Here is a 25430-nt window from a genome sequence, read left to right on the forward strand (position 1 = left end):
AGTAGTGGGTGTTGTCCCGGAGCACCTGCACTGGCTGGGGAGCCCAGGAGACCAGGGACTAAAGGCTGTGGAAGAGGACTGAGGGAAGCATGTTTCAGACAGAGAGGGCCGTGTCCTGACATCTCCAAGAAAAAGAGAAGCAAGTGTCTCTGAAGACAGCATAGCTCCCCGGGTGGCTGGGGTATCACATGTGGGGTGTAAAGAGGCGGGCAGGAGGCCCAGATCCATTTTTCACGCTCATATGAAATATCTCGACCTGTCTTCAGCTTTAGCCTAAAGGAAGTGTGCAGCTATGGAAACAAAGAAGAGCCACAGTCTGATGTCCTTTTATAAAAAGCATCCTACCTGTTGTATAGAGTATATATAGGGCACACAGAGGGTGGGGAGATAGGTTTGGGTTAACTGAGATTAGGTAGGAAGGACACTTGGGTCATGATGAAGGAGTAGAAATGATGAGAAGCAATGGATTCTAGAATGGTTAAAAAGTAGTAGCAAAAGGTACTAACAGGGAAAACAAAGTTACTGACAGGGAGACCCAGTGGGTAAACAGCCGTCACTGACTCTGGGCTTTGGGTTCGAGGATAAAGATCCCAACTTCTTTTTGTACTGTCTTTGGGCCGTAAGAAGCCCCAGTGGATGTTGGTTTGGAGTTCAGATGAGAGTTCTGAGTTGTCATGGGAATTTGGGAATTGTCAGTGCTCTGATAGTAATTGAGGCCATGGATGGGAATATAGGAGGGTCTGAAGCCTTCCAACATGGAAAAGGTGAGGGAGGAAGAGCCTGCATATGGGGCAGGGCTGGGGCAACCTGAGGAGCAGCTGGGAAGACAGTGGCCACCATAGGGAAAGATATGAATGCCACAGATGGTGTCCAGAATGGGGAGGAAGGGCACAAAGCAGGAGCCAAGCACATGGACCTTAAATTCTCCATCCCCTGTGCAAATCTGCTCAGATCAGGGATGAGAATATCATCTGTACATTCAGAATGCAAGCTTGCAACTTGTTTCTTACACAAACCCATCTGTCAGCAAAGCTTCAGGTTTCACTGGGATTTTTGGAAAGCCGATATCATATACCCCTTTTTTCTGGAGTGCAACCATATTGATTCCTTCCATAGCAACTTCAACTTCCAAGGAAGAGGAGTTTTACCAGAGTAAAGACTCATGAACTCCAGAGTGGTACAGGGATTAATAGGACCCTGGTGGAAACACCACCAGCAATTTTCCCGTGTCTGGTGTCTCTCCTCTAAGCTCCTAATTTTGGACCTGGTTTTGTTGTACTGAAATGCAGATGGTGTGGCCAGGGATTGTTATTTGGGGTAATACTCTCCTGGCGACGCAAAGGACAGTATTCACATCTGAGTGAGTGCGCTGAGATGAGTCAGTGATATTTCCAGCAGTTTAACTGTAGCTCTGGTTCCTTTGTGCTTGAGGGAATCTGGTAAGTGGGGCATGTCTGAAGATGCATTTAGGAAGTTTTCCCATCTCCTCCCCACAAACCCCACACCAAATCCTTGTTTCCTGAAAAGAAAAAAAAAAATTTCCCCCTAGTCCCATGATTCTTATTCCTTGACTGTAAATTTTAAAATCTAAATCAAATGACCCATGCCGCAAAATAACGTGGCTTGCTACCTTGGGTCCACATCACGAGAATGATTTTGATCCTCGTGTGATTTTTCCATTCACCTGGGGATCACCCAAGCCAAATATCTCAATGGGGGTGGCGGGCACGACGTCCTTCTTTCGGGTAATGTCGCTGGTTTTGTTTGCTCGGGATACACGCTGAGTTAACCTCGTTGGCCTTTTCCCCAGGAATTGATGCGCGTACACGTGGTGGGTCATTATGCTGCTGCACCTGTGTAGTGTGAAGGTCAGTGTGTTTTTCTGATTCTAAGAACCCATCCATGTCATTCCATTATAAACCCACTCCGCTCATAATGGAATGTGCCTCAGCCCACCGCCCACCATGGCCGCCCCGCCCAGGAGTTCTCCACGGGCAGCTCTGACATCTGAGATCCATCACCCGTCCCTCCCCTGCCCCCTGCATCCACCCCTATCGACCGTGCTCCATTTCGAGATGATGTTTTTTTGCATGTCAAGTTTCCCTTGTGTGATGTGAACCTACAGTTGTCACAAGTGAATTGATACCTAGAAACAAGCACTCTGGGATGGCCCTTCCAAAATGATAGCAGAGAACTCTGCGGGGCTGTCGGGAACTACCTACGGCTGATGTGAATGCGCTGAAATTCACACGGAGACTAGAGCCGCGGTTTCTCTGGCTCACTCGGTCAGACCACCCACCAGGAGGTTGCTAGTTCATTGGAGGGGGTCTCTTGTAGCTAGGGATGGGGGGGCTTTCCCTGGAAGAGCTTTTCCCGGGTCCCTGCAGACTTCCTGCCACGTCTCCTGCTTCCTGTATATCACAGCTTTACAGCTGTCGGGGACAGCCCTGGTTTGTAATAATCATAGTTCACATTAGTGGACGCTGTGTGTCATGATCTGTGTTAGATGCTTTTGCTGCATGAATCCTCTCTCCCCACAACAATCTGAAGAGGTAGGTATGACCGTCATCCCCATCTTATTTTTGAGGGAACTGGGCATGAAGGGCCGTATCACTGGTGAGTCTCTGGGTGGGTAAGTGAGGAGCAGGGAGGGACCTGCCTATCTGAGCTGGCATCTCCACCCACAGGCCCTAGTGTGGCAACCTGTAAATGAGGCTTTTGTCTGAAAGAAATGAAAAGCTCCCATCTGCATAGTACTTTGCAAATGTACTAAGCATATCTACGTACATATTCAGCTAATCCGTGAACTAGCCCTGCAGGAAGGAGAGCAGAGCCCTGAGATGTTCAGTGAGCATCTCGGCATTCATCAGCTCTCAGAAGGAAGGCAGTCCTCACACTCGGGTCCCTCTTCCACCCCCAGCACTGCCTCCAACTCACCCACGTGGGAGCTGTCTGAATTAGGAAGTTCAGAGTAACGCGCTTAGGGAATGAGCACTTTATGTATTGTGTTCAGGAAGCATTAACTTAGTAGGTAATCCCATGCTGCCAAATGTGCAGGGACAATCCGAGGGCAGTGACTTTAAATGTTTTACTTTAAATGTTAAACTTTTCTTTTCTTACTCTGTTTCCCAGTTTGTTGTGCCGTCAGCAGCCCCTTTATTTCTCTGAGTTTGCTCCGCTACGCATCCACTAGACTTCCCCCTCCCGGAAGGTTCAACTTTCTTTAGGAGAATGCTTTTCCCAACACACAGCACTCCTGTCTGTTTACATTCCCCTGAGACTTTTTGAAATTTTCTCTTTGGCTAGAAAGATACAATAGGAGGACTTAAAAATACCTTTTGGATACATTTAACCTTCTGGAAGAATGTTCTCACTTGCCTCTTTTCAGGACTGGTATCTTGGAAAGTTACAAGCTTTGCCTTGACTGCAACTACAAAGCTAAGTGGGTACACAGATAATCTCAAGGGATTTTATTCAGCAATCCAAGAAACACGCTGTCCAGCTATTCTCCCTTGACATTTATGGAAGTGAGCGCTACCTGATTAACAGGAGGGAGAAGACAGAGATCAGACTTATGTTCCCAAAGCACTTACTTTGTGAAATATAAGCATAACCCCAACTTCCTACACAACAATGACACTAGAAACAACCTTATCCCCAGTTTCTGTGGAAAGTCAGTGCAAAACTCCTTGTCCCAAATTGCATGATAAAGGAAATGTTACAGCCCCATTACTAATGTGTATTTTGTTGAGACCTTCAAAACTGAAAATAATCCCAAGGTTTCCTATGCCTTTCTGTAATACTTTCCCAGAAGATTCACCATGGTCCAGAAGAAGTCTGCATTACTAGCTGGATTTATTAAAAAAAAAAAAAATCTGGAGATCAACGAGAGAAGACTAATGCAGATATCTGACCATTTTATGCAGATATACTTTTCAGGTTCTGGAATGATCCTGAGCAGGATGAATGCTAATCTCTAGAAGAAGCCCCAATAAGGGGGAATTTCATACTGAGACCAGGGATTCTCAACCAGGGATAGGTCTCAGATCAGTAAGTATAGCTTTGTGTGTGGAGCCCAGTCATCTGCATTTGTAAAAGTCTCGGGGGTGATTCTTATATGCACCCTGGTTAAGAACTAGTGGCCAAAACTGATGGGAATTAAACCTCTCTGTGTCTGTGAATGAGAATAGAACCTAAATCTATACTGCAGATCTTCATGCTAGAGAGAGGATCTTGTTGCTCAAAGACAGGCTTCCTAAAGCCTGTAAAAGGTCCATTTTGGAAAAGCAAACAAACATTAGGGTTTATGTGTTGCAATGATTAGCTTCTGTGTGTCTGTCGGGTCCCCCAGGGCATAGATACTGGTTGTGCAAGAGAGAAGTAACACTTGTGAAAGGAGAGAGGAAGGAAAACTGGTTGGGGCCTTCAGCCTGACGGTCTCCACCACCCCGGGGGGACCCTTGGGAGCAAAGCCTGCGGGCTCAGAAACACCCATGTTGGGTGGGGAACGGCCAGGCACTTGGAGCCCCACTGAGCTCGGAGCACTGTAAGAAGACCGCGACCACACCCTGTAAACTGTGGGGTCCCTGGAGGAGCTGGCAGCTGGAAACAATGAGTCCTTAGCGCCATTGTTTGCCACATACTCCAGAGACTTCATAAAAAATCGGTTCTGGGCTTTTCAGAATTTGGTCAGAAGCAGCTGGAGGCAGAATGAAGATGGGGTCTTTGCAGGAAATCTCTGTCTTCTGTAGAGGGAGAGGGGGGAACGGAAAAAAGAGGGAGACAAACTTGGCTCATTAGACTTCTCTCTGTGTGAGGGCATGTGCTAGAAGCCAGGGCTTGGTAGAACAGGGCATGAAGATTTGAGGGATCTTAAAAACTCCTCATGTAGGAAGTGAAGTCCAGAGAGGTTGTGCACTATCCCAGATCATTCAGAGGGTAGGACTCAAGGGATCCATGGGGTCAACCTCTGCCCCACCCAGCTTCACGTCTGCCCGAGACCATACACCCCTCCTGAAACAGAATGTTCCTTGTCTCTTCATCCTCCTTGACCTCAATCTCTGTATGACAGAAAGAAATTGTATGTCTTCCTAACTTTAGTGTTTTTGTCAAAAAGTCTTCCAAACTGAAAATGATCCCAAAGTTTCCTACATCCTCTCCCCACACCATCACTTCCTGGAGGTGAGTTCTGTATCTAGAATGTGTTAGTAGACAGAGGTGGGGATCCTTGGGCATCTGAAGCCCACAGCCAGCTTCCCTAAATAGCCACCATATCTCTGTCTTGCTTTTCAGTTATAGTCATTCAGGCATAAATGGACACTCATCAAAGGCCTTGAAGTCCATCCCACAATGGTTCATCTTGACACCAGTAGAAAACCAGCCAAAGAGAATCTTGAATTCTCTTCATTTATTGGCTTGGGAACTGAACTGAAAGATCCACCGCTCACTCCTTCCCCTCCTCCTCCACCTCTCCCATCCCTCTCCCCCTCATAGACTGCAGGTTCCGAAGCCCCGAGCCACTGGATAGAAATAACTAGTAGAGAAGCTCTGAAGCTCCCTGCACGTGAAGCCACAAACTCTAGACCTCACTGAGTTGGGGACCACCAGGCTCTCCCCACAGCTGTTCTCCACTCAGTGCCTTGAATTCAGCTTTACTGGGCTATGAGAGAGAAATTGTGTATCTCGCACTGCTAATGGGTGAGCTGAGTCATGCCCTTGGCAGAGTCAAGGGACTACATCAAGGAGACCAGTATCCTTAGGTGAACCTAGAAGGGCTCTGACCTGACAGAGGAGGTCTCCTTCAGGGGCTACTCGCCCTCTGCCCCCCAACACAGGATGGGCACCCCCTCCTCATCTCGCTCAGAACCCAAATCACCTGGGGAGCGTTGGCTCGCTCTGATACCAGGGAGGAGCTCTGCTACCGGTATTTTCTCATTAGGAAGCAGCAATCTCAGGCCAGAAATAAAACTCTCCTGCTGACTTGCTCACAGCCTGTCCCAATAATTGTTCTGAGCGTCATCTGACGCAGCAGTCCCAGCAGAACGGGCCACACAGGCTCAACTCTGTCCACCATGCCCAGCAGGACCAGAGCCTCCAGCACAGAGCAAGGCTGTGGCATTGAACATCCTCTTGGTCTGCCCTTTAGAAGGTGTCTTGTTTTGAATACATGATCTGTCCTGTTCTTTCAAAGTAAGTGCTTTTATCCAAGGTCTGGGCTGTCCTTTAAACATATTTTTCTCTCACTTAAAGGGAAGTGTATTTCTAGTTATTTCTAGGCTCTTTTGTGGACTCAGCTTGAGAAAAGGAGACAGGTAAGGGAAGAGCGCTTTTGTGTGCAACTTAAAGATCGGTTGAAACTAGGGCATGCACATTGCAGAGCTGTTTTCCTCAGACAGCAGGTGGCTGGAAACATGCGTGTGTAGCTAATTGTCTGGAGCTTTGCTTTTGAAGTAGCGTGTAGTGAGTGGTTTTGTTCAAACAAGGGAGTGCCGGCTTTATATGTAGCCCCAAATGAGACGCCTCTCTTCTTGGAAGTGCTGGATTTAGAACCTGAATCTTCTTTTTCAGCAAGAACTAGAAGTCCCTTCATACTGCTTTTTTATACCCTTATGCCCATTTGCATCGTGCCGAGTTCTTAGAGAACACAGCATCGCTGGGATCCTGCTGCTGTCTGAGTCCAGCACTGTGTGTCAGCAGATGTTGGTTCTGGGTCTGTCTGGCTTAGTTATGCTTTCTTAGCGAAGAGTCGTGTTTTACATGATTTCAAACAATAAGTCAGTATGTGAGTGATCACGGCCAAATATATACTATACCAAGAATGGATATCTATTTTCTTTTGTCTCTTGCAGATTTTTTGGTTTTTTTCCCCCATAAAGTAGAAATAGGATTTTGGAGTATTTTATTCTCTGTAAAAGTTTTGGATATAAATTACCCATGTCACTCTGGCCTCATGAACTGTTAGTTGTTAGATATCAGACCCTAGGATAAGGGTCCTAAGACACAGACTCATTCTGATTTGGATGATGGAGATGGAGATATGGACCCGTCATGCATTATTAATTTGGCAACTGTTTATTGAGCACCTACTGTGTACCAGACACAGTTGTGTTGGAGACATGGTCGTGAACAAATAGGCTCCTGCCCTCATGGGGATTTCTACCTAGTTGTGGGAGGGGGTTTTTCAGAAATTAAAGTAAGTATACAGTATGATGTCAGGAATTGGGACGTTCTACGAAGAAAGAGAGAGCAGGGTAAGGTTAGGTAGAGAAGGGTAGAGAGGTAGAGAAGAGAGGACCCGGGGACACCTCGCATTGCCTGCTTTGCCATTGTACCCCAGCTTTGGGTATCATCTCCAAAAACTCATGTTATCTCTGAACTTGCTTAAAAATTTAACCCAGAAGTTATCAAGTCATCACTGCTATCCTTCCTCGCAAGATTATTTTATTGGGCTGCATTTTTTTTTATAGTTGTTGTTGGTTTTTTATTGAGGAAGGGTTTGATTCTATTGATGAATTTATTGAAAAAAACAGACAATTTGATATAAAAATTCAAAGTCTGAGCTTCTTTTGAAAAAAAAATCAATAGTTCTTACAGTATCTGGTCCACGTGTGCTTGGCAGCAATTGTTGGGAGCTGAGGGAGGCAGTCCCTGTTAAATCAGGGGGCGTATGACCTTCAGATTGTCATTGTTTCCACTTTGCTCACCTCCTGCTGGCCTCTCAAGGCAACCCCTGCTCCAGCCCATTTTGATGCCAGTCGTGCAATGCTCAGAGCGGTGGTATACGAGGGACTACGAGGGAGCCTTGCTTCCTGGATGGGTGCTGGGGATCTTACCCTTCACACAGGATCTCACATAGCCCGGCAGAGCAGGGGACTCAATGATTTACACTTCTTTCACTCATGACAGTTGCAGGTCTAAGTAACTAAGAAGCTCTTGGAGTTATGGGTCCCATTACACTCCTGCCTAATTAAAACTCAAGCCCATTCTTTTGTTATTTCATCTTTTGTCCTTTATCAATTCAGTCCACCGAAACCTTCCCGGACTTTCTCTTCTCCAAAATGCAATTAACCCAAGTATGTTACTTTGTTCCAATTACCATTTATTTCATTTCAGTGTGGCTTTCCATAGTATGATGCCATTTGTTACCTGGCATCAGAGTGTGACTACAGGAATTCCAAGAGCTAGACCTGAGGCTCCTGGGTCACATGCCCTGGGATCCTCAGGTCACCTCCCAAGAAGGGTAGCGTTCAGGAGTGTCCTCCTCCTTGTTTGAACTGGTTCAACCAGTGTTTGGATATTTCTGAATGTATATAATTGTCATAACCATATGTTTGCGGTCCCCCAATCAGTATGTGTGATTTTCATTTAAATCCATGATGGATACTAGATTCTTTGCTAGGCAATGCCCTCTCCCCTATTGCACGTGTCCCTCCTCATGTCAGAATCACACATCTGAGTGTCCTTTACAACATTTTTCCCTGGTTAGTATCCCTGTCAGTGAGGGGCAGTTTGACCCTCACTCACAGGCCTGTGCTCATTTTTCGGGAGTGGATCTCTTTGAACCCACCGCAGGGTTGCAGCTGCCTCAATGCAGAAACCAACAACTCTGGCATCAGCTGGAAGCTCAGACACGCAGACTGCCAGGCCCATTCGGGAAATGCTAATTCAGTATCTGCCATTTTAATAAGTGTCCCAGGAAATTCATGTAGACCTTTAAGCATTGACCACAATATAAAATGTCCTTGGGAACTAAGTATTTATCAAAACATCTTAATGGTCATTAGGGAAAAAACAATCTGTCAGTGTAGTTGAACGGAGGATGTAGAACGTGGAAAAAGCAATTAAAGTCCCTAAAAAACGGTTGTTAAATTAAATAAGATGTTATTACCAGTCAGGCGAGACAGAAAAGTGATTAAGAGCTGACGTGGGAGTCCAGTGGCCAACAGCTAGGTTCCTTGAGGAAGTTACCAGCCCGGTCCTCTGCAAGTTCCCCTGCTCAGTAGATAGAACCTTCCGTAGGGCTTGGAAATACATCTTCAGCTGCCTGGGATCCACCAGTGAAGACTGCTTCAGTAGCTTTCTGCTGAGAGGCAAGCATCTAATTTCTGAAAAATCTTCAGGTTGTTTTGAAGCCCAGTTGAGTTTGGGAACCACAGGCCCCTCATGGAGCCTCTAACTCCCCTTTTCTCAAAGGAGGACAGTAACGTGGGTTTTTTAGAGAACTTAATGGTAGCACAAAGACAAAGATTGTGTCAAATGCCTTACACAGAGTAGCTGTTCAACACAAGTAGTGATCATGGCGAGGGTGATGATAGGGATGGGGATGACGGTGATGATGGATCATAGATTCTTAACGAGGTGCTGGGGAAGACAGTGGTGGGAGCACTGATGATGGTGATGGTGATGATGATGTTGATGGTGTAGGTTCCACTTACAGGCCTGCTGGATAGGCACCGATCTGCATCCTTTTTTCTGAAATAGAAGCTTTACTTTATATATGGATCAGTGTGGAAGCCCAGTAACAGAAATTGTCAGAATAAATAGGATTATTTTATTCTGGTGTCTGCTAGGCCTGCACCAGATATGAATCCTCCTTTTTAATAATTCTGGGTGTTCTATTTTAAGTTTTTACATTTATTTTTAATGGAAGTATAGCTGACCTATTATACTAAGAGGAACAAGCTTCCAGTTATAAAATAAACAAGTCATAGGGGCAAAAAGTACAGCATAGGGAATAATAATGATGGTGTTTTATGTTTACCTTGTACTTTCAGTTTTCCGGGTGCTTTGCTGTACATCATCTCCCTTGACATTCCGTTTGATCTTAAGGGATGCACAGAGCTCTCATGTGATCTTAACATCACTGGATAAGGACACAGAGAAGCAAGGGGCTTGCTTAACTCTGCTTACTGCACAACCTCAAAGGGGCTCAGGTCTTTGGACCCTGGGTCTCTATAGAAACCCTATAGAAACTGTTTGCTGTTTTTATACTAAAAGCTCATTGTTTTTTAAAGATTTATTTATTTATTTGACAAAGTGAGAGAGAGACCGCGAGGGAGGGAACACAAGCAAGGAGAGTGGGAGAGGGAGATGCAGGCTTCCCACTGATCAGGGAGTCTGATGCGGGGCTCGATCCCAGGACTCTGGGATCATGACCTGAGCCGAAGGCAGAAGCTTAGCCAATTGAGCCACCCAGGGGTCCCTAAAAGTTCATATTAAGGAAAGTTTCCCTGGCAAATCTTTTTGGTTGAGGGCTGATGAATCCCCACCAGTTGTTAGATTAATAGTTGTCTGGGAAATATCTTTGTTTCCTGAGTCAAGTGCTAAGTTAGTCTTACTTTTAGGTCTTTTCAAATCTGAGGCCAGAGAGGATTTTTTTTTTTTTTTTAATGGAGAATCAATGACCACTGAGAGCAAAATAATAAAGGCCCACTTAACTGAAAAATAACATGATTCTGGTAATTATTAGAAGAAAATATGATATGGTCCACTAACCCTATATTATAGTACTTGTATCTGCAATTTTTCATGAATTCCCTAAGGTAATTAGTTTTATGAAGTATTGCCAGGTGGCACTTTTCTACTTTCCGAGCCCACTTGGAAATCTCCAATAAACACTTCGACTGGAAAGCTATGTCAAGAAGTTTTGCAGAATGTACTAGAGAGCATATCTATCAAACATTAAGTCAATACACAGTCCACTGACACCACCCTCCTGGAAACCTCGACAAAAAGCTCCTTGCCTCCTCCACCATTGTTTTTCCTTGGCAGAGAGTTCACCCCTCCAGCTCGCCAGAACATGATATAGGAGAGTGTGTGGGGACCCAGGGCCCTCTCAGCTCCAGCTGCTTTGAATTGTCATCCCTCCTCCCCTCTCTGCCAGCGCTGGTCCTACCTCTCAGAGAAATGGCCAGTCTCTACTCTCTTGAAAACCACAGGACCAACTGTAACTTTTATCTAAAATTGTGTCCACCCCAAGGCCCTGTGGTGTCACTAGGAGGAAGGATTTTGAATTACTTTCTCTCAAGTCACTTTCTCATTACTCACTGGGCAGTCCAGTATACTCATTCCAGTAATCCACTTTCTGTTTTTTTAGCATCCGTGTGTGAAAAGAGTCATTGCAAGTCAAGAAGGGGAGCACAATGTCTTGGTTAATTGTTATGATAGATTAAAAATCAGTGTCCCAATTCTCCATTATTTAAGAATTAGGCATGTAGGGCGGCTGGGTGGCTCAGTGGGTTAAGCCACTGCCTTCGGCTCAGGTCATGATCTCAGGGTCCTGGGATCGAGTCCTGCATTGGGCTATCTGCTCAGTGGGGGGCCTGCTTCCCTCTCTCTCTCTCTGCCTGCCTCTCTGTCTGCCTGTGATCTCTCTCTGTCAAATAAATAAATAAAATCTTAAAAAAAAAAAAAAGAATTAGGCATCTAGAAGCCCAATAGGTGTGCCCAGTGCAATCCACATTGCTAACCCATTTATGATGATTCCTCATCTGGAATCCTACTTTCAAGCTAGGAAGTTTGAAATGAAAACAACTGAGGTGCTACAGATACTTTCTTACTATAGATTCATTACTTCATAAATATTTATAGAGTGGTCACTCTGGGCCAGATGCTGTGCTGTATGGAGTCTACTGAAAGAGAAAACTCACTCAAACCATAACCCATATGGGCATTCAGAAGGAAAAGAACATTGCTCTATGAACGCATGTAAGGGGGATATTTACCTAAACTGGGATTTAGGAAGTGTACCTGAGGAAGGGACGGTTACCGGGGAATTGACATATGAATTATAGTCAACGAGGTAAGGAGGGGAGATTTTCTTATTATAAAAACTAATGTCATCTGCTTCCAAGAAAATATGACCTCATTATTTAACATGGAGGGGTGTGAAAAATAAAGCAAGTTAATATTTTCTAGTTCATTTTTCCAGAACAATCTTCATAATATCTAAAGTGTACTGCTCATTACCTTGCAAACCACCTCCTGTATTTCTAGGCAATTGTTCTTCATGTTATCGCATACTCTAGATCAGTAGTAGGCTCTCATAATATTTTGAGAGTCTTCAAGGAAAGAATAATGACTGGCTATCTACTTTATCCAACTACCCGAAATAATAAATTTGCAGAGTTAGTATGTTGGTCACAGAGCCGTGTATGACAGAAGAGGTCTACTGAGCACCATAAAAGGGAAGAATTACATTTCAAGCCAAGTAAAAATATAGCAGAGTAAAAGATGAGCACCTAAGTAATTTCTCCCAATTACTAATACCATAGTGAAATGCTGGAATAATTAATAAGTAATGCATTATCCTAATGTGTGCCAAGGGAGTAATTGGTTAAGTAAAATCTACTGCCCTCAAAGCATTATTTCTTAGAAGAGCGCATTCTCCTCTTTATCTCCTTCCTCTGTAATGGCTCCCCCTCCCCTCCCCTTCAAGGGAAAAAAAAATGGATATAGATACGTATTGTCAATCATTCGTTTGATTCTATTTATGCTCTGTTAGGCTCAGTTTCAACCTGAGATCTAAATATTTTAGTATAATTGGTACAGAAATCAGGAAACAAAAAGGAAAAATGTTGACTCTTTTCCTGTTCCAGAATTAACAATTTGTGTTACAGTATTACTACTAGGCATTTGCTCATTCTTTCCATTGTTCATTCATTCTGTGACCCTTAACTGATTACCATAGTAAGAGCTGTGGGGTTCCCCAAATGGACAAGACACAAACAGATGTTTGATAAATATGGCATGTGTGTTGATATTCCAAGAGGAGACGTTAGTAGTCATTCATAAAAGACTTTTGTGGTCAAGTAAGCTAGAGATACACTGGATTGAGGCAAACATTCGATTTCTTCGCTGCAGGACCTCTCAGAGAGTTTCAGGTGTGTGAGAGGGAAATTCAGAAATGTAACATTTTTTTTTTAAACATCATCCGCTGACTCATGATTCCTTGCTTATGCCCTGGGATTTGTACATTTAAGCAGGATTCTGCCTTCCGGGTAAGGAGGCAGACATTAGCAGAGCCCATTAGGACCCCTAGCAGGAAGCATGGGGATCTGCTCAGACTTCTCTCTGGGATGGAGGGACAGTGGCAAACCTCTAGTGGTGAAGAGGTAGAAAACCAGGACAAACCATAGTCATACAGACCAAGCAAACTTGATGGCAATTTATTTTATTTGCATTACTAATTTTAATAATATTAAGCATTAATAGTAAAAGCAAAGCTTTGAGGGTCAATAAGGTCAGGAATTTCGGCAGACTGGATAAAGTCTGTAGGCTCTTGCTTCAGATTTTTTAGGTTTGTATCTATGTTTTGCCACTGCTGATTTCTATGACCCAAGGCAAGTTACCTTACCTCTTTAAAGTTCAATTTTTTTCATATGTAAATGGAAATTACAATAACAATACTGCAAAGAAAGAAAGAGAACCCTTATGTAAGTATATGTTACAATGTATATAATTGCTAATATTCTATTTTGATCTACGAAATTGCAGTTTCATAAGGCTCACAGTGATAAGGTTAAAATGCCTTGTCTTTTTTCTGATACAAAAATGTGGTTCTCCTATTCTCTGACATTAACCAGGTGTCCAGAGATTCAGTTCACTTCTGACACTAACTCCCAGAATCAGCATAGACCCTATAGTTTAAGGACTCAGCCCCATTACACTGCTCCTCTCTTTAGGCCCTACCTACAAATGGGGTGCCCAGGCCAATTATAAATTCTTCCCAGCCAAGTATAAATTCCAGGGTTCCCGTAACTCCTCCTGGTGATCAATAGTTTAGTGGAAAGACTTACAGAACTCAGAAAAACACTATTCTTAACATTGTAGTGTATCATAAATCATTCCTGTTAGCAGCCAGAGAGACATAGAGCAAGATCCTAAAAGGTATAGGCACATAGGAGCCTCCGTTTCTGTAGAACTGGGGTGCCTCTTGGCATATATGGATTTATTCACCAACCTGGAAACTCCCCTGAACGCCGTCATTAGGAGTTTTTAATGGAGGCTTCATTAGGTAGGCATGATTGATTAATACATTGGCCATTGGCACCTGATCTGAAAGTTCCAATGTTATGATTGCAGGTTTGGTTTTTCTGGTGACCAGACCCATCCTAAAGCTCAGAGCCCATGAAGAGTCACCTCATCAGCATAAATTCAGGCATGGTTGAAAGGGGCTTATGCAAATAAGAAAAGATGATCTTATTACTCAGGAAAATTCCAAGGGTTTACATAGCTCTGTGCCAGAACTGAGGACAAAAACCAAATATAAGACCTGAAACCACACACCTCTTATAAGAACAAATGTAAATACATATCTCCTAAGAACAGAAAATTCTCAAACTGAATCAATCATCTATTTATTTATTTGAAAGAGAGAGAGAGAACAAGCTGGGGGAGCAGCAGGCAGAGAGAGAATGGGGGAAGCAGGCTTCTCGCTGAGCAGGGAGCCCTATGCAGGGCTCTATCCCAGGACTCCGAGATTATGACCTGAGCTCATGGTAGACACTTAACTAACTGAGCCACCCACATGTTCCATGTATATCATATTTAAAGGAGATGTCTATAAAGTAAATGATTAAGAGAGAAAAATGAGAAATAAAAACAATAAAAGTCAGCTTACTATCAAGTCAGGTACTGTTTTCTGGGAAAATTTTCTTAATGTGACAAGGATGATAATACTATATTGATGAAAACTATAGTCTTCAGTGAAAGAGCCATGAACTCTCTGCTTTTCCTAACAATGTAGCACTGAAGTAGGTAAAGCTGCAGGAAATGAGCAGAAATGTACATCTGTTGAGAGTTTTAACTCATTCTTTGGCATACAGATGTGACATAAATATTATTACACAGAAGCCAAATAATATATAAAGTTAAAAATTATACCAGTTTTTGGTGCTGCATGATGGTTCCTGATTCCACATGCAAGAAGCTGGGAAATTTCCACTCCATCCTAATGAACAGGAAGCTGAACACGCTGCAAAGTCACCAACTCCTCCTGAGTAGTTAAGAGAGGGGAAGACATAGCGCACACTGCTGCCCCCCAGGACTGGTGAGCCAGACTGGCAAATACAGGGAGTTGTGACTTACCCGAGTGAAGACTTATGAGAAGAAACAGCCACAGGAATCACACTGAAGGAAGAAAACCTATGCTGTAATTGATGGACGGCTGGAGGCTCAGTGCAGACAACTCAGAGAATCAGAAACCCCAGGGACCTAGTCTTAGGGGGCTGCCATGATTTTGAACGATTTAACCTCCAGGAGCTCAACCTGGTTCTGACAATAAATATCAGGGGGAAATACCCTCATACTTCTGGCAGAGGGAGGGGAAAGGGAACATCTTGACATACCTCAGAGCACTCTGTTCTTCTTAACAAAGCCTGTCCTCAGTGGAAATTAGTTGACCAGAGTCTAACTTGTTAGATTATTATCAGAGCCTAAGTGACCAGGGTGCCGGGGGAGGAGGGAAATGCCCACCTCAACCCTGTCTCACCTAATGGGGGAGAAAAAAATGAAGAAACACTTATGAAATTGTTGGGAAGCAAGAATCTGTGTCCTTTCAAAGTCCATCTAGGTGAATTAAGGACCATGGACATACCATGGCCCATGGACCAAGGACTGACATGAGGCAGATTAACAGGAAATCAAATTTAGTAGTGTATGTAATCCACACAGATACGGAAATTCCTAAGACAGGGAAAAAAGGAGATATACATGCCATTCTGGACTAAGGAGAAAGGGGTAGGAGTCTAGGATTTCAGAGGACGGGAGCGTCCCTATCTCTAGGAATCTCGAGCATTCCTATCTTCTTATCACAGATGTTTGGTAATTGGATGTTTGTCCTACCATATAGATGAGTAACTCAGATAAAAATTTATCTCTGCTAATAACCCTTATTCTTGGAAAGACCCCCAATTTAGATTCATCTGTGAGGTTAAAGGAAGGGAAAACGTTTCTCTTGAGCCCATGTGTTCTCAAGTGCCTTAAGCTCAAAGTAACCCACATACCACAGTGTCCTGAACCCCTTTAAACCTCACACTCTTACTTAAAGACAGTTCTAATCATTGGACTAAAGAATGTTCTCCTACCCCAACATCTCACTACCACATTACTAGAGGCTTACTTGAGCAGTTCCTTTTACCCTGTACATCATGTCAGGCTATCAGGGAAAAAGTGACAAGGCATACTAAAAGGTAAAAAACACAATTTGAGGAGACAGACCAAGCATAAGAACCAGACATGACAAGGTTGTTAGAATCATCAGACTGGGAATTTAAAATAATTGTGATTCATATACTTTCTCAAGATTTATATGCCAAGGACTCTAGTGAATAAAGTAGACAGTATGCAAGAAAAGACAGGCAATGTAAGCAAAGAGATTAAATCCTAAGAAATGCGTGAGATGAAAATTACTATAACAGAAATGAAGCATGCCTTCAAGATGGGCTTATTAGAAGAGTGGTCGCTGCGAAGGAAAGAATCTCTGAGCTTGGGGATATCAGTGGAACCCTCAAAAACCTGAAAAGGAAAGAGAACAAAGACTTTAAAAAAAAAAAAACAAACAAACAGAGCATAACATCTAAGGATTGTGGGACAACATACATGTCATGGGAATGCCAGAGAACAAAGAGAATAAAGAACAAAAGAAATATTTGAAACAATGACTGAGAATTTCCCCCAAATTAATGTCAGACACTAAAACTATAGATCCCGAAAGCTCAGAGAACACCAAGCAGAATTAAAAAAAAAAAAAAAAATTACACCTAGGCATATCAAATTCAGACTATAGAAAATCAAAGATAACTCTGAAAGAAACCAGAGTAAAATAACACCTTACCTATAAAGGAACAAAGAAGAGATTTACATCTGACTTTTCCTCAGAAACCATGCAGCAAGAAGAAAGTGGAGTGAAATATTTAGTGTTTAGAGAAGAAAGCCACCAATTTAGAACTGTGCTTTCCTCATTCAAAAGTTTTCTCTTTCAAAAGTGAAGGAGAAATAAAAACTTTCTCAACCAAAAATTGAGGGAATTTGTTGCCTGTGGACATGTCTTGAAAGACATGTTAAAAGAACTTTTTAGAGACAAGAAAAATAATATAGGTCAAAAACTCAGATCTACATAGAGAAGGGAAGAACACTGAAGAAGGAATTAGTAAAGGTAAAATAAAAACTTATTTTTCTTGTATTTCATATTTTTCTCATATTTCTTATTCTTTAAGATTTTATTTATTTGTCAGAGAGAAAGAGAAAGTGCACAAATAGGCAGAGTCTAAGAGAGAAGCAGGCTCCCTGCAGAGCAAGGAGCCAGACACAGGACTCGATTCCAGGACTCTGGGATCATGACCTGAGTCAAAGGCAGTGGCTTAACTGACTGAGCCACTCAGGCATCCCTCATATTTCTCATTCTTAACTGATCTAACAAGAAACAGTTTGTTCAAAGTAATAATAGCAACAATGTATTTGATTATATATGCTTATGTGGATATATTATGTAAATGCACATATATATGTATATACTTATGTGTGCTTATATATGAGTGAAATGAATGCCAATAATGATACAACAGAGGGAAGGAAGGAATCAGGATTCTTTTGTTATTATAAAGTACTCACACTATCCATGATGTGGTATAGTGTTATTTGAGAGTAGAGTTAGATTAGTTGTAAATTTATATTGGTAACACTAGGACAACGAAGAAAATAAGAAAGAAAAAATGGAGTCACATAAAATTCCTTTTTAAAACCACAGAGAACAGAAAAAGAGTGGAAGATAGAAATAGGAACAAAGAATAAGGGCAACAAATAGGAAACAATACCAAATATGATAAATACTAATACAAGTATATCAGTAATCATTTTGAAGATCAGTGGTCTAAATGTACCTATTTAATGTTAGAGATTATCAGAATGGATCAAAAAACTGGGCCCAAATATATGTTGTCCACAAGCAACCAATATAGATATAAATATAAATATAAATATAAATATAAAGGGATATATAGATTGAAAGTAAATGGATGGAGAAAAATGTGCCCTACTAATACTAATCAGAAGAGTAACTATATTAATTTTGGATAGCGGAATTCAAAGCAAAGACATATATCAATTTTGGATAGTGGAATTCAAAGCAAAGACATTTATCAGAGCTAGAGAAGGGTATTACATAATGATAAAGGAGTCAGTTCTCCAAGAAAACATGACAGTCCTCTAATGTGTATGCACCTAAAACATCATGTTAAACTACATGAGACAAAAACTGCATAGAGAAATAAATGAGCGCATTCTCATAGCTGGATCTTTCAATACACCTGTATCAGAAATGGACAGATCCAAACAATCTGAGGGTTTTGGAGGGGTGGGGAGTAGGAGGTTGGGTGAGCCTGGTGGTGGGTATTATGGAGGGCACGTATTGCATGGAGCACTAGGTGTGATGCATAAACGGTGAATTCTGGAATGCTGAAAAGAAATTAAAAAAAAAAAAAAAGAAAAGAAATGTAAAGAAAGAAAGAAATTGACAGATCCAACAGGCAGAAAATCAGTAAGGACAGTTGAGCTCAACATGCCATCAGTCTACTGGATACAGTCTACTGAGATCTATAGACGACTTCATCCAACAGCAGAACACGCATGCTTCTTAACATGGAACGTTCACCAAGATAGACCACATTCTGGGACATAAAACACATCTTAAGACACATCTAAGAAATAATGGAAACAATACAATAGCTGCTATCAGACCACAATGAAATGAAGCTAAAAATCAGTTAACAGAAACTTAAAACCACCAAATGTGTGGCAATTAAACAAGCACTTCTAAAGAACACATGGGAAAAGTCTTTGTTTTTAGGTAGAGAGGGGAAGAGGGAGAGAGAGAATCTCAAGCAGGCTCCACTCCCAGGGAAGAGCTTCACGAGGGGCTTGATCTCACCACCCTGAGATCATGACCTGAGCCAAAATCAAGAGTGAGATGCTTAGGCAACTGAGCCACCCCAGGCACCCTAAGTTATGGAAGAAATCTTAAGATGAGGTTTTAAAATATTTTAACTAATCGAAATTGAAAACCAACTTATCAAAATTCATGGAATGAAACAAAAGCAGTACTTAGAAGGAAATTTTTAGCATTGATTGGATCTATTAGGAAAGAAAGAAAATCTAATACCAATAATTTAAGTTCCCACCTTGTGAAACTAGAAAAAGAACAGCAAGTCAAAGCCAAAGTAAGCAGAAGAAAATAAATAATAGTAATCAGGGCAGAAATCAATGAAACTTTAAACAGATAATACTCTGGTTTCTCTTCAGATCGCATAAATCTTTCGCCTTTTTACTAAACAGATCATTTGTTGAGAAAATAAATGAAACCATAATGATTACAATTACAGTTCTGCTCACAATACAATTAGACAATAAAGTTTTAAAAAATCCCAACAATTTTTAAAATTGAAAAATAGTTTTTGGCCAAAGAAGAAACTAAAGTTATAATTTTGACTATTTAGAAAATAATGTCAATGTGGTTATTGTACATTGAAACTGTCAAATATTGCTAAAATTATCTATATGGGAAAATTCACAATTATTATTTTTATTACTTAAAATCAAAGAAAAGAAAATTACTAAATATGCTGATGAAGAAATTAGCAAAAACCTAAATTTAGAAAAAAAAGTTAAATAATTAAAATATAAGAAGAAATGGATGTGCTAAACATAAAATACAGGAAAACAATGGCATTGATAAATAAATCTAAAAGCATTTATTTGAGAGAAGGCAACATTCTAGAAGACAGAGCTAATGAAAAGAAAACAAATATCCATGATTAAAATCAGAAAAGCCATATAAAATTACATAAAGTTCAAAGAAATATAAGTTATTATGTTCAAAATTATAATACTATATTGTAAAGACTTGGATTAATCTCTTAGAAGAGGAAAATTACCATATTTGCAAAGTAGAAAATTTCAAAATACCAAAATTATGATAGAAATTATAAAACTTGACAGAGAGTACCTATTAAAGTGTCCAGAACCACACCATTTTAGAAATTGATTGAGCCACCCAGGCGCCCCTTGTGGGGCATTTTTAGAGCATGGTAATAGCTGCCCAAAATCTGAAACGTCTGGTAACACAGACTTGATCTAATGAAGCCAAGAATATAAAGCAGTGGTTTTCAACTGGGGGAGGGGGTGGTGGCCTAAGAGGACAACTGGCAATGCCTGGAGGCATTTTGATTTTCACAGTTGGGTGGCTGCTGTTGGCGTCTGACTTGTACAAGCCAGGAACCCTACAGTGCACAAGACAGTCCCCATAGTAAAGAACCATCTTGCTTAAAATACAAAACCAGGTTGAGAAACACAGTAAACGTACTGTGCGTGTGTGTGTGTCTGTGTGTGTGTGCGCGCGCGCACGCAAGTATGTGTTTGCGAGTGTGTGTTGGCACAGCATAGCAGCTGTCTTCCTCCAGAGCAGGTAAACTAAGAAACCTACAGGTAGAAGCTACAGGACCTTTATGACTTAGCCTGAGAAGTGTCACTCCTGCCGGCTTGTGTTGGTCACCCAGACCAGCTCTGACTTAGTGCAAAGGGCACTTTGTAATGCTGTGAGCGCCAGGAGGTTAGGATCACTGGGAGTCCTCTATGAGGCTGGCTAAAGGTGTTCAATTGTCTAAATTAAAAAATGGTCAACTGGAATATTAGAATTAAAAGTTAATTCACGTGACAGGAAACAAAATAGAGACAATGGAAAAGAAACCCAGGTATTTGCCAATATAAAATGTTGTCTGTAATTAAAAAAAAAACACTGTAAGCAAAATTAGATCAGCAAATTCTGTCATATCAATGGAAAACTGTGGGTGTCCTTGATAGATAAGTAGTAAAATATGTTTTTATGATAAATAAAGCAGTAAAATCCTATGACAAAATAGAAGAGACATGAGCTGCCTCTCCATTGATTATCCATTCAATATATATTTATTGGGCATTTATGATGTGCCAGACTCTGTGGTAGGTATGAGTCATACATGTAAAAGACTGTTGAACCACCGAGAATATATTTAGCCATACTAAAACACAAAACAAAAATTAATGGAAAACCCTCTTCCATTTTGCCTATCAAGCTAAAAATTTTTTTTTAATGATACTACAATTTTAAAAATGTGTTAAATGTTGGGGTGCCTGGGTGGCTCAGTCATTAAGCGTCTGGCTTCGGCTTACATCATGATCCCAGGGTCCTGGGATGAGCCCCACATTAGTCTTCCTGCCGAGCTTCTCCCTCTCCCACTCCTGCTCTCGCTGTGTGTCTCTCTCTGTCAAATAAATAAATAAAACCTCCCCCCCCAAAAAAGTGTTAAATGTGCACTGGGACAGGCACTCAAAATACGCATAATGAGTTGATGTGAGTCACAGGTTTTGGCTAGCTGTCAGCAGGCATAAATGTGTTACCAGGGTCCTCAGGAAATAACAAAATACTCAGATATTGGTACAAAGAATAAGCTATAGTTTATTTGCAGCATACATTCACAATAGTGAAAAATGAGAACTATCTTATAGAATTCAACAAGCTGACTTAAAATGTTTAAAGTAATACCATTATATGGAATAGTGTGCCTCTTTTATAAAACAAATCTCCTAAGAATAAAATTAAAATTGCCCATGACATCATGTTATAGAAGTACAATGTACACAGCACAAGATTTTTGGCTGAAAAATGCATATGCATACCTCAAAGATGGTTGGAGAGGAAATCACTGGTATTTCAGCAGTGCAGATCTTGAGGTGATAGGGCTCGAGGTGCTCTTGGTTTTTCTCGGTATGATTTTGTTTATTTTATAAGCTATTTTTAATTAGGTAGCATTGTTTTGATCCTAGAAACTATGAGTTAGAAATGGTATATTAAGGGTTTTTTTAGTTGGTTTGTTTGTTTGTTTGTTTTTAAATATTTTATTTATTTATTTGACAGAGAGATCACAAGTAGGCAGAGAAGCAGACAGAGAGAGGGGGAAGCAGGCTCCCTGCTAAGCAGAGAGCCAGATGCTGGGCTCCATCCCAGGACCCCGGGATCATGAACCGAGCCGAAGGCAGAGGCCTTAACCCACTGAGCCACCCAGGCACCCCTTGTTTGTTTGTTTGTTTTTTAAAGATTTTGTTTATTTATATGACAGAGAGAGAGAGAGACAGCAAGAGAGGGAACACAAGCGGGGAGAGTGGGAGAGGGAGAGAAGCAGGCTTCCCGCTGAGCAGGGAGCCCAATGTGGGGCTTGATGTCAGGACCCTGGGATCATGACCTGAACTGAAGGCAGATGCTTTATGACTGAGCCAATCAGGCGCCCCAGTATATATGTTTTGAAAAGGCAAAAGGAAGAATGCCTGTAGATGTCGGGAGCATCTTACCAAATTACAGAGCTGCCTTGCAACTTGGTCATTAATTTAATCTGTGTAGTTCCCTTCACTATTTACTTAAACTTTATAATTTCTCTCTCTCCCCTACCCCGAGCCTGCTGCCCACCGCCCCCCCACGACACACACACACACCACCCCCACCCCCTGCAACAAATCTAATCACTGTTGAAAAGAACAATGTAAAACCAGGACAGGTGGCTTTAGTTTTATTCAATCAAATGCTTTAAAGAGCTTTTGCCAATATCCTGCTAATTGATCCATGGGACCATTTCCTCCAGTGATTTGCGGTGTTTCGTGGTGTTAGCTTTTATTGAATTTCCTTCCTGGATTTTTGTTGTTAGAATTGTTTCATAAATTGAGATCTATTAAAGGGAATGGCATTCGATACTGGTGCCAGAAGGAGGTGGAGGGAGGGGGAGATCATGCTTTCAAGAACTGATTGTGCAGAAGGCCCCAGTCTGGTTCCAGCTGATGGAGGCCCCGTGGCAAGTGACACTTTTATTTATTTCGCTGCCTATGTAAAGGATACCAGAAATGGTAGGAAATCACATAATTACATAAAAACCATGCAACGGACAGTTTGTTTTGGATCAATCTAACAGGCTGACTTACAGCCTGCCTGTTCTTTAGTCATCTGAATACCAGCAACATTGATTTCCACGTTGAGACTCATAAACTCCAAGGGTGTGTGGCTCCTCTGAGAAGCCCTCCCTGTCCCAGCATGTGACCAGAGACCTCCTATGACTCTGCTCCCAGTTTGTCATTAATTAACACACACACACACATACACACACACACACACACACAGGTCTCCCACAGTGGTTTTAGAATATAGGTGTTAAATTTAATCTTTCTAAATACCTGGTACTATTCAAAATAAAATGCAGGCAGAAATTCACATCATTATTACTTTTTAAGAGCTGTGATAAACTCTCCTGTCTTTTCCTATGTTAAGGGGAATTCCACCATCTTCGTGTAATTATGAATTGTTACTAATGTCAATAAAAAGTGTTTCATTTCTTAGATGATACTATTTATTTTTGCACAGCCATACGCTAAACGCAGTCTCCTGGGAAAATGCTGAGAACACTGGGAACGTGTTAGTAGCTCTTCTTGGAACACGCCTGTCCACTGGCATAGACTACATTTGAAAACAGACCTCGAACTGAAACTGATTAATGTTTTATAGTATTTGTAAACCTAGTTCAGCTCTGCTGTCTCCTGAGGAGCAGTTCCTTTTATGGCACACGGCCTAGCCTGTCTTCTTTCTGTTTTGTTTTTCTAAAGTGAAGTCAGCTACCTGAATCAGAAGGAACGTACTGCAGCCCTCCTTTGCCTGTGGAATAGGAAGTACATCCAACAGAAATGCAAATATCTCTTATCCCACTTCGTCTCTCAGAAAGTATCAGCTGGACACTCGCAGTGTTGGCTGGAAGCTTCATTTGGGGTTTCTCTTGGGTTCTCACGATGCTCGGGGCTTTTTTCCTCTTCCCTCTTCTAGTCCTGTTCTTCCTCTTTCTGTGGAAGAACAGATTTTTGTATTTGTGAAAGAAAAATGAATCCATCGGTGAATTAAAATGTGATGATGAACGAATCTCCGCCACGTCCTTCCCATCCTCCTAGTCAGATGCTTCAGACTTTGTTGAAACAACTGCAAAGATCATAAAGAGGGTCAGAAATGAGCAGAGGAAATTTCTTGCCTTTCAGTGCCAATAAACCACCCACCCCTTCTCTAGACCCACTCGAGCACTAGCCCCTGCTCTGTTTCCTAGGAGGACATCACCCCAGCACACACACACACACCCCTGCCCCCCAGTCTCTCCTGGATCATTCCCCTAAGTGTGAACCAGCTCCTTCTCCCAGATTTCTTCTCCGGCCTCCCTCCCCTCCCACCCGTCCCCACCCCCTTCTTCCCTGCAAGACCTCAGAGCGTCTGGACTGCCTCCCATTCCTTTCTCTCCACCGTCTGATCAAGCTGCCCTACCTCCAGCTCTTGTTACGTTCACCATTGGCTTCCACTTTGGAAAAATCCACTGGTCAGTTCTCACCTCCCAGCCCCCGACGCGGTTGACAGCACCTTCCATGAAACAGTGTTTTTCTTCACTTCCAGCAAAACATCCTTTCCTGTTTTTTTTCCCCCTAATTCACTGTTTCTTGGGCTCTTTCCCACCTCCCCCAGCCCTGGCCTCCCGCAGGGCTCAGACCCTGGCCCTCTCCTCCCCGTTGGGGGTGTCATCCACTGCCAAGACTTTACAAAAGGTCTCTAAGAGGGTGACTCCCACGTTTATACGTCCATTTCAGACCTTTCCCCTAAACTGCACACTTGAGGGGTTGGCTCCTGATTGCGAGCTCCGTTTGGATCCCAGATAAACATCTCACATAGCAACTTTCTGCCTGACGTCCTCGCCGGCTCACCATCGTCCTCCACTCACAGTCTCCCAGCAATTTCATCTTTCCTGTTTCTCAGGCCAAAAACTGCAGAGTCATCCCTGACTCATCCTTTCTCTGCACCCCACACCCAAACCGTTATCCTCAAAAATAGACCATTTCTCAGCATGTCCACAGCTAGCACCCTAGTGGGGGGATCCGCACGGCTCCCCTGATCTGGGCACCAGCTTCCTAACTCCTCTTCCTGTTTCCCCTGTTTCCTGGCGCCTATGGTGGCACTCCCTCAAGGGTGCCCCTTTTCAAACCCTGTTTGGAATGTGTCACTTCTCTGAGCCTCTGATGGAGGCTCCCAAAGCCAGTTCAGCAGCCTCCCTGGCCCTCCATGATCTGGTCCCTGCTTTCCTGTCCTTGCTCACTCTGCCGCAGCCACACAGGCCTCCTTGCTGGTCTTGGGCACTGTCCACACAGTTAGTTGGGGGTTTTGTGCCTGGTCTCTGCTCTGTTCCCTGATACCCTGCTCCCTCTCCTCCTCAGACAATAACGTCCCTGACCACCCTATTAAAATTGCAACCACCCCACTCCCGAACTCGCTTTCCTGACTCGTTTTTCTCCGTGCTCTTATCCCTTTCTGATATGGTTTGTGATTGGTTCAATTG

At 42.4% G+C, this 25430-nt stretch overlaps 1 protein-coding gene across 4 annotated transcripts in view; it reads left to right on the forward strand.

Moving 5' to 3' along the window:
• HECW1 (HECT, C2 and WW domain containing E3 ubiquitin protein ligase 1) overlaps nucleotides 1-25430 on the forward strand; it is a 467220-nt gene that overhangs the window by 144703 nt on the left and 297087 nt on the right. For 2 of the 4 annotated variants that reach the window (XM_059170591.1, XM_059170592.1), the window contains exon 2: nucleotides 1811-1868. The exons of the other annotated variants lie outside the window; for them this stretch is intronic. In XM_059170591.1, the coding sequence (XP_059026574.1) occupies nucleotides 1842-1868 (27 nt within the window). In that variant the 5' untranslated portion in view covers nucleotides 1811-1841. The remainder of the gene's footprint in view (nucleotides 1-1810; nucleotides 1869-25430) is intronic. 4 annotated transcript variants of the gene reach the window in all.

Source organism: Mustela lutreola, chromosome 4, assembly GCF_030435805.1.
Source record: "Mustela lutreola isolate mMusLut2 chromosome 4, mMusLut2.pri, whole genome shotgun sequence".
Lineage (NCBI taxonomy): Eukaryota > Metazoa > Chordata > Mammalia > Carnivora > Mustelidae > Mustela > Mustela lutreola.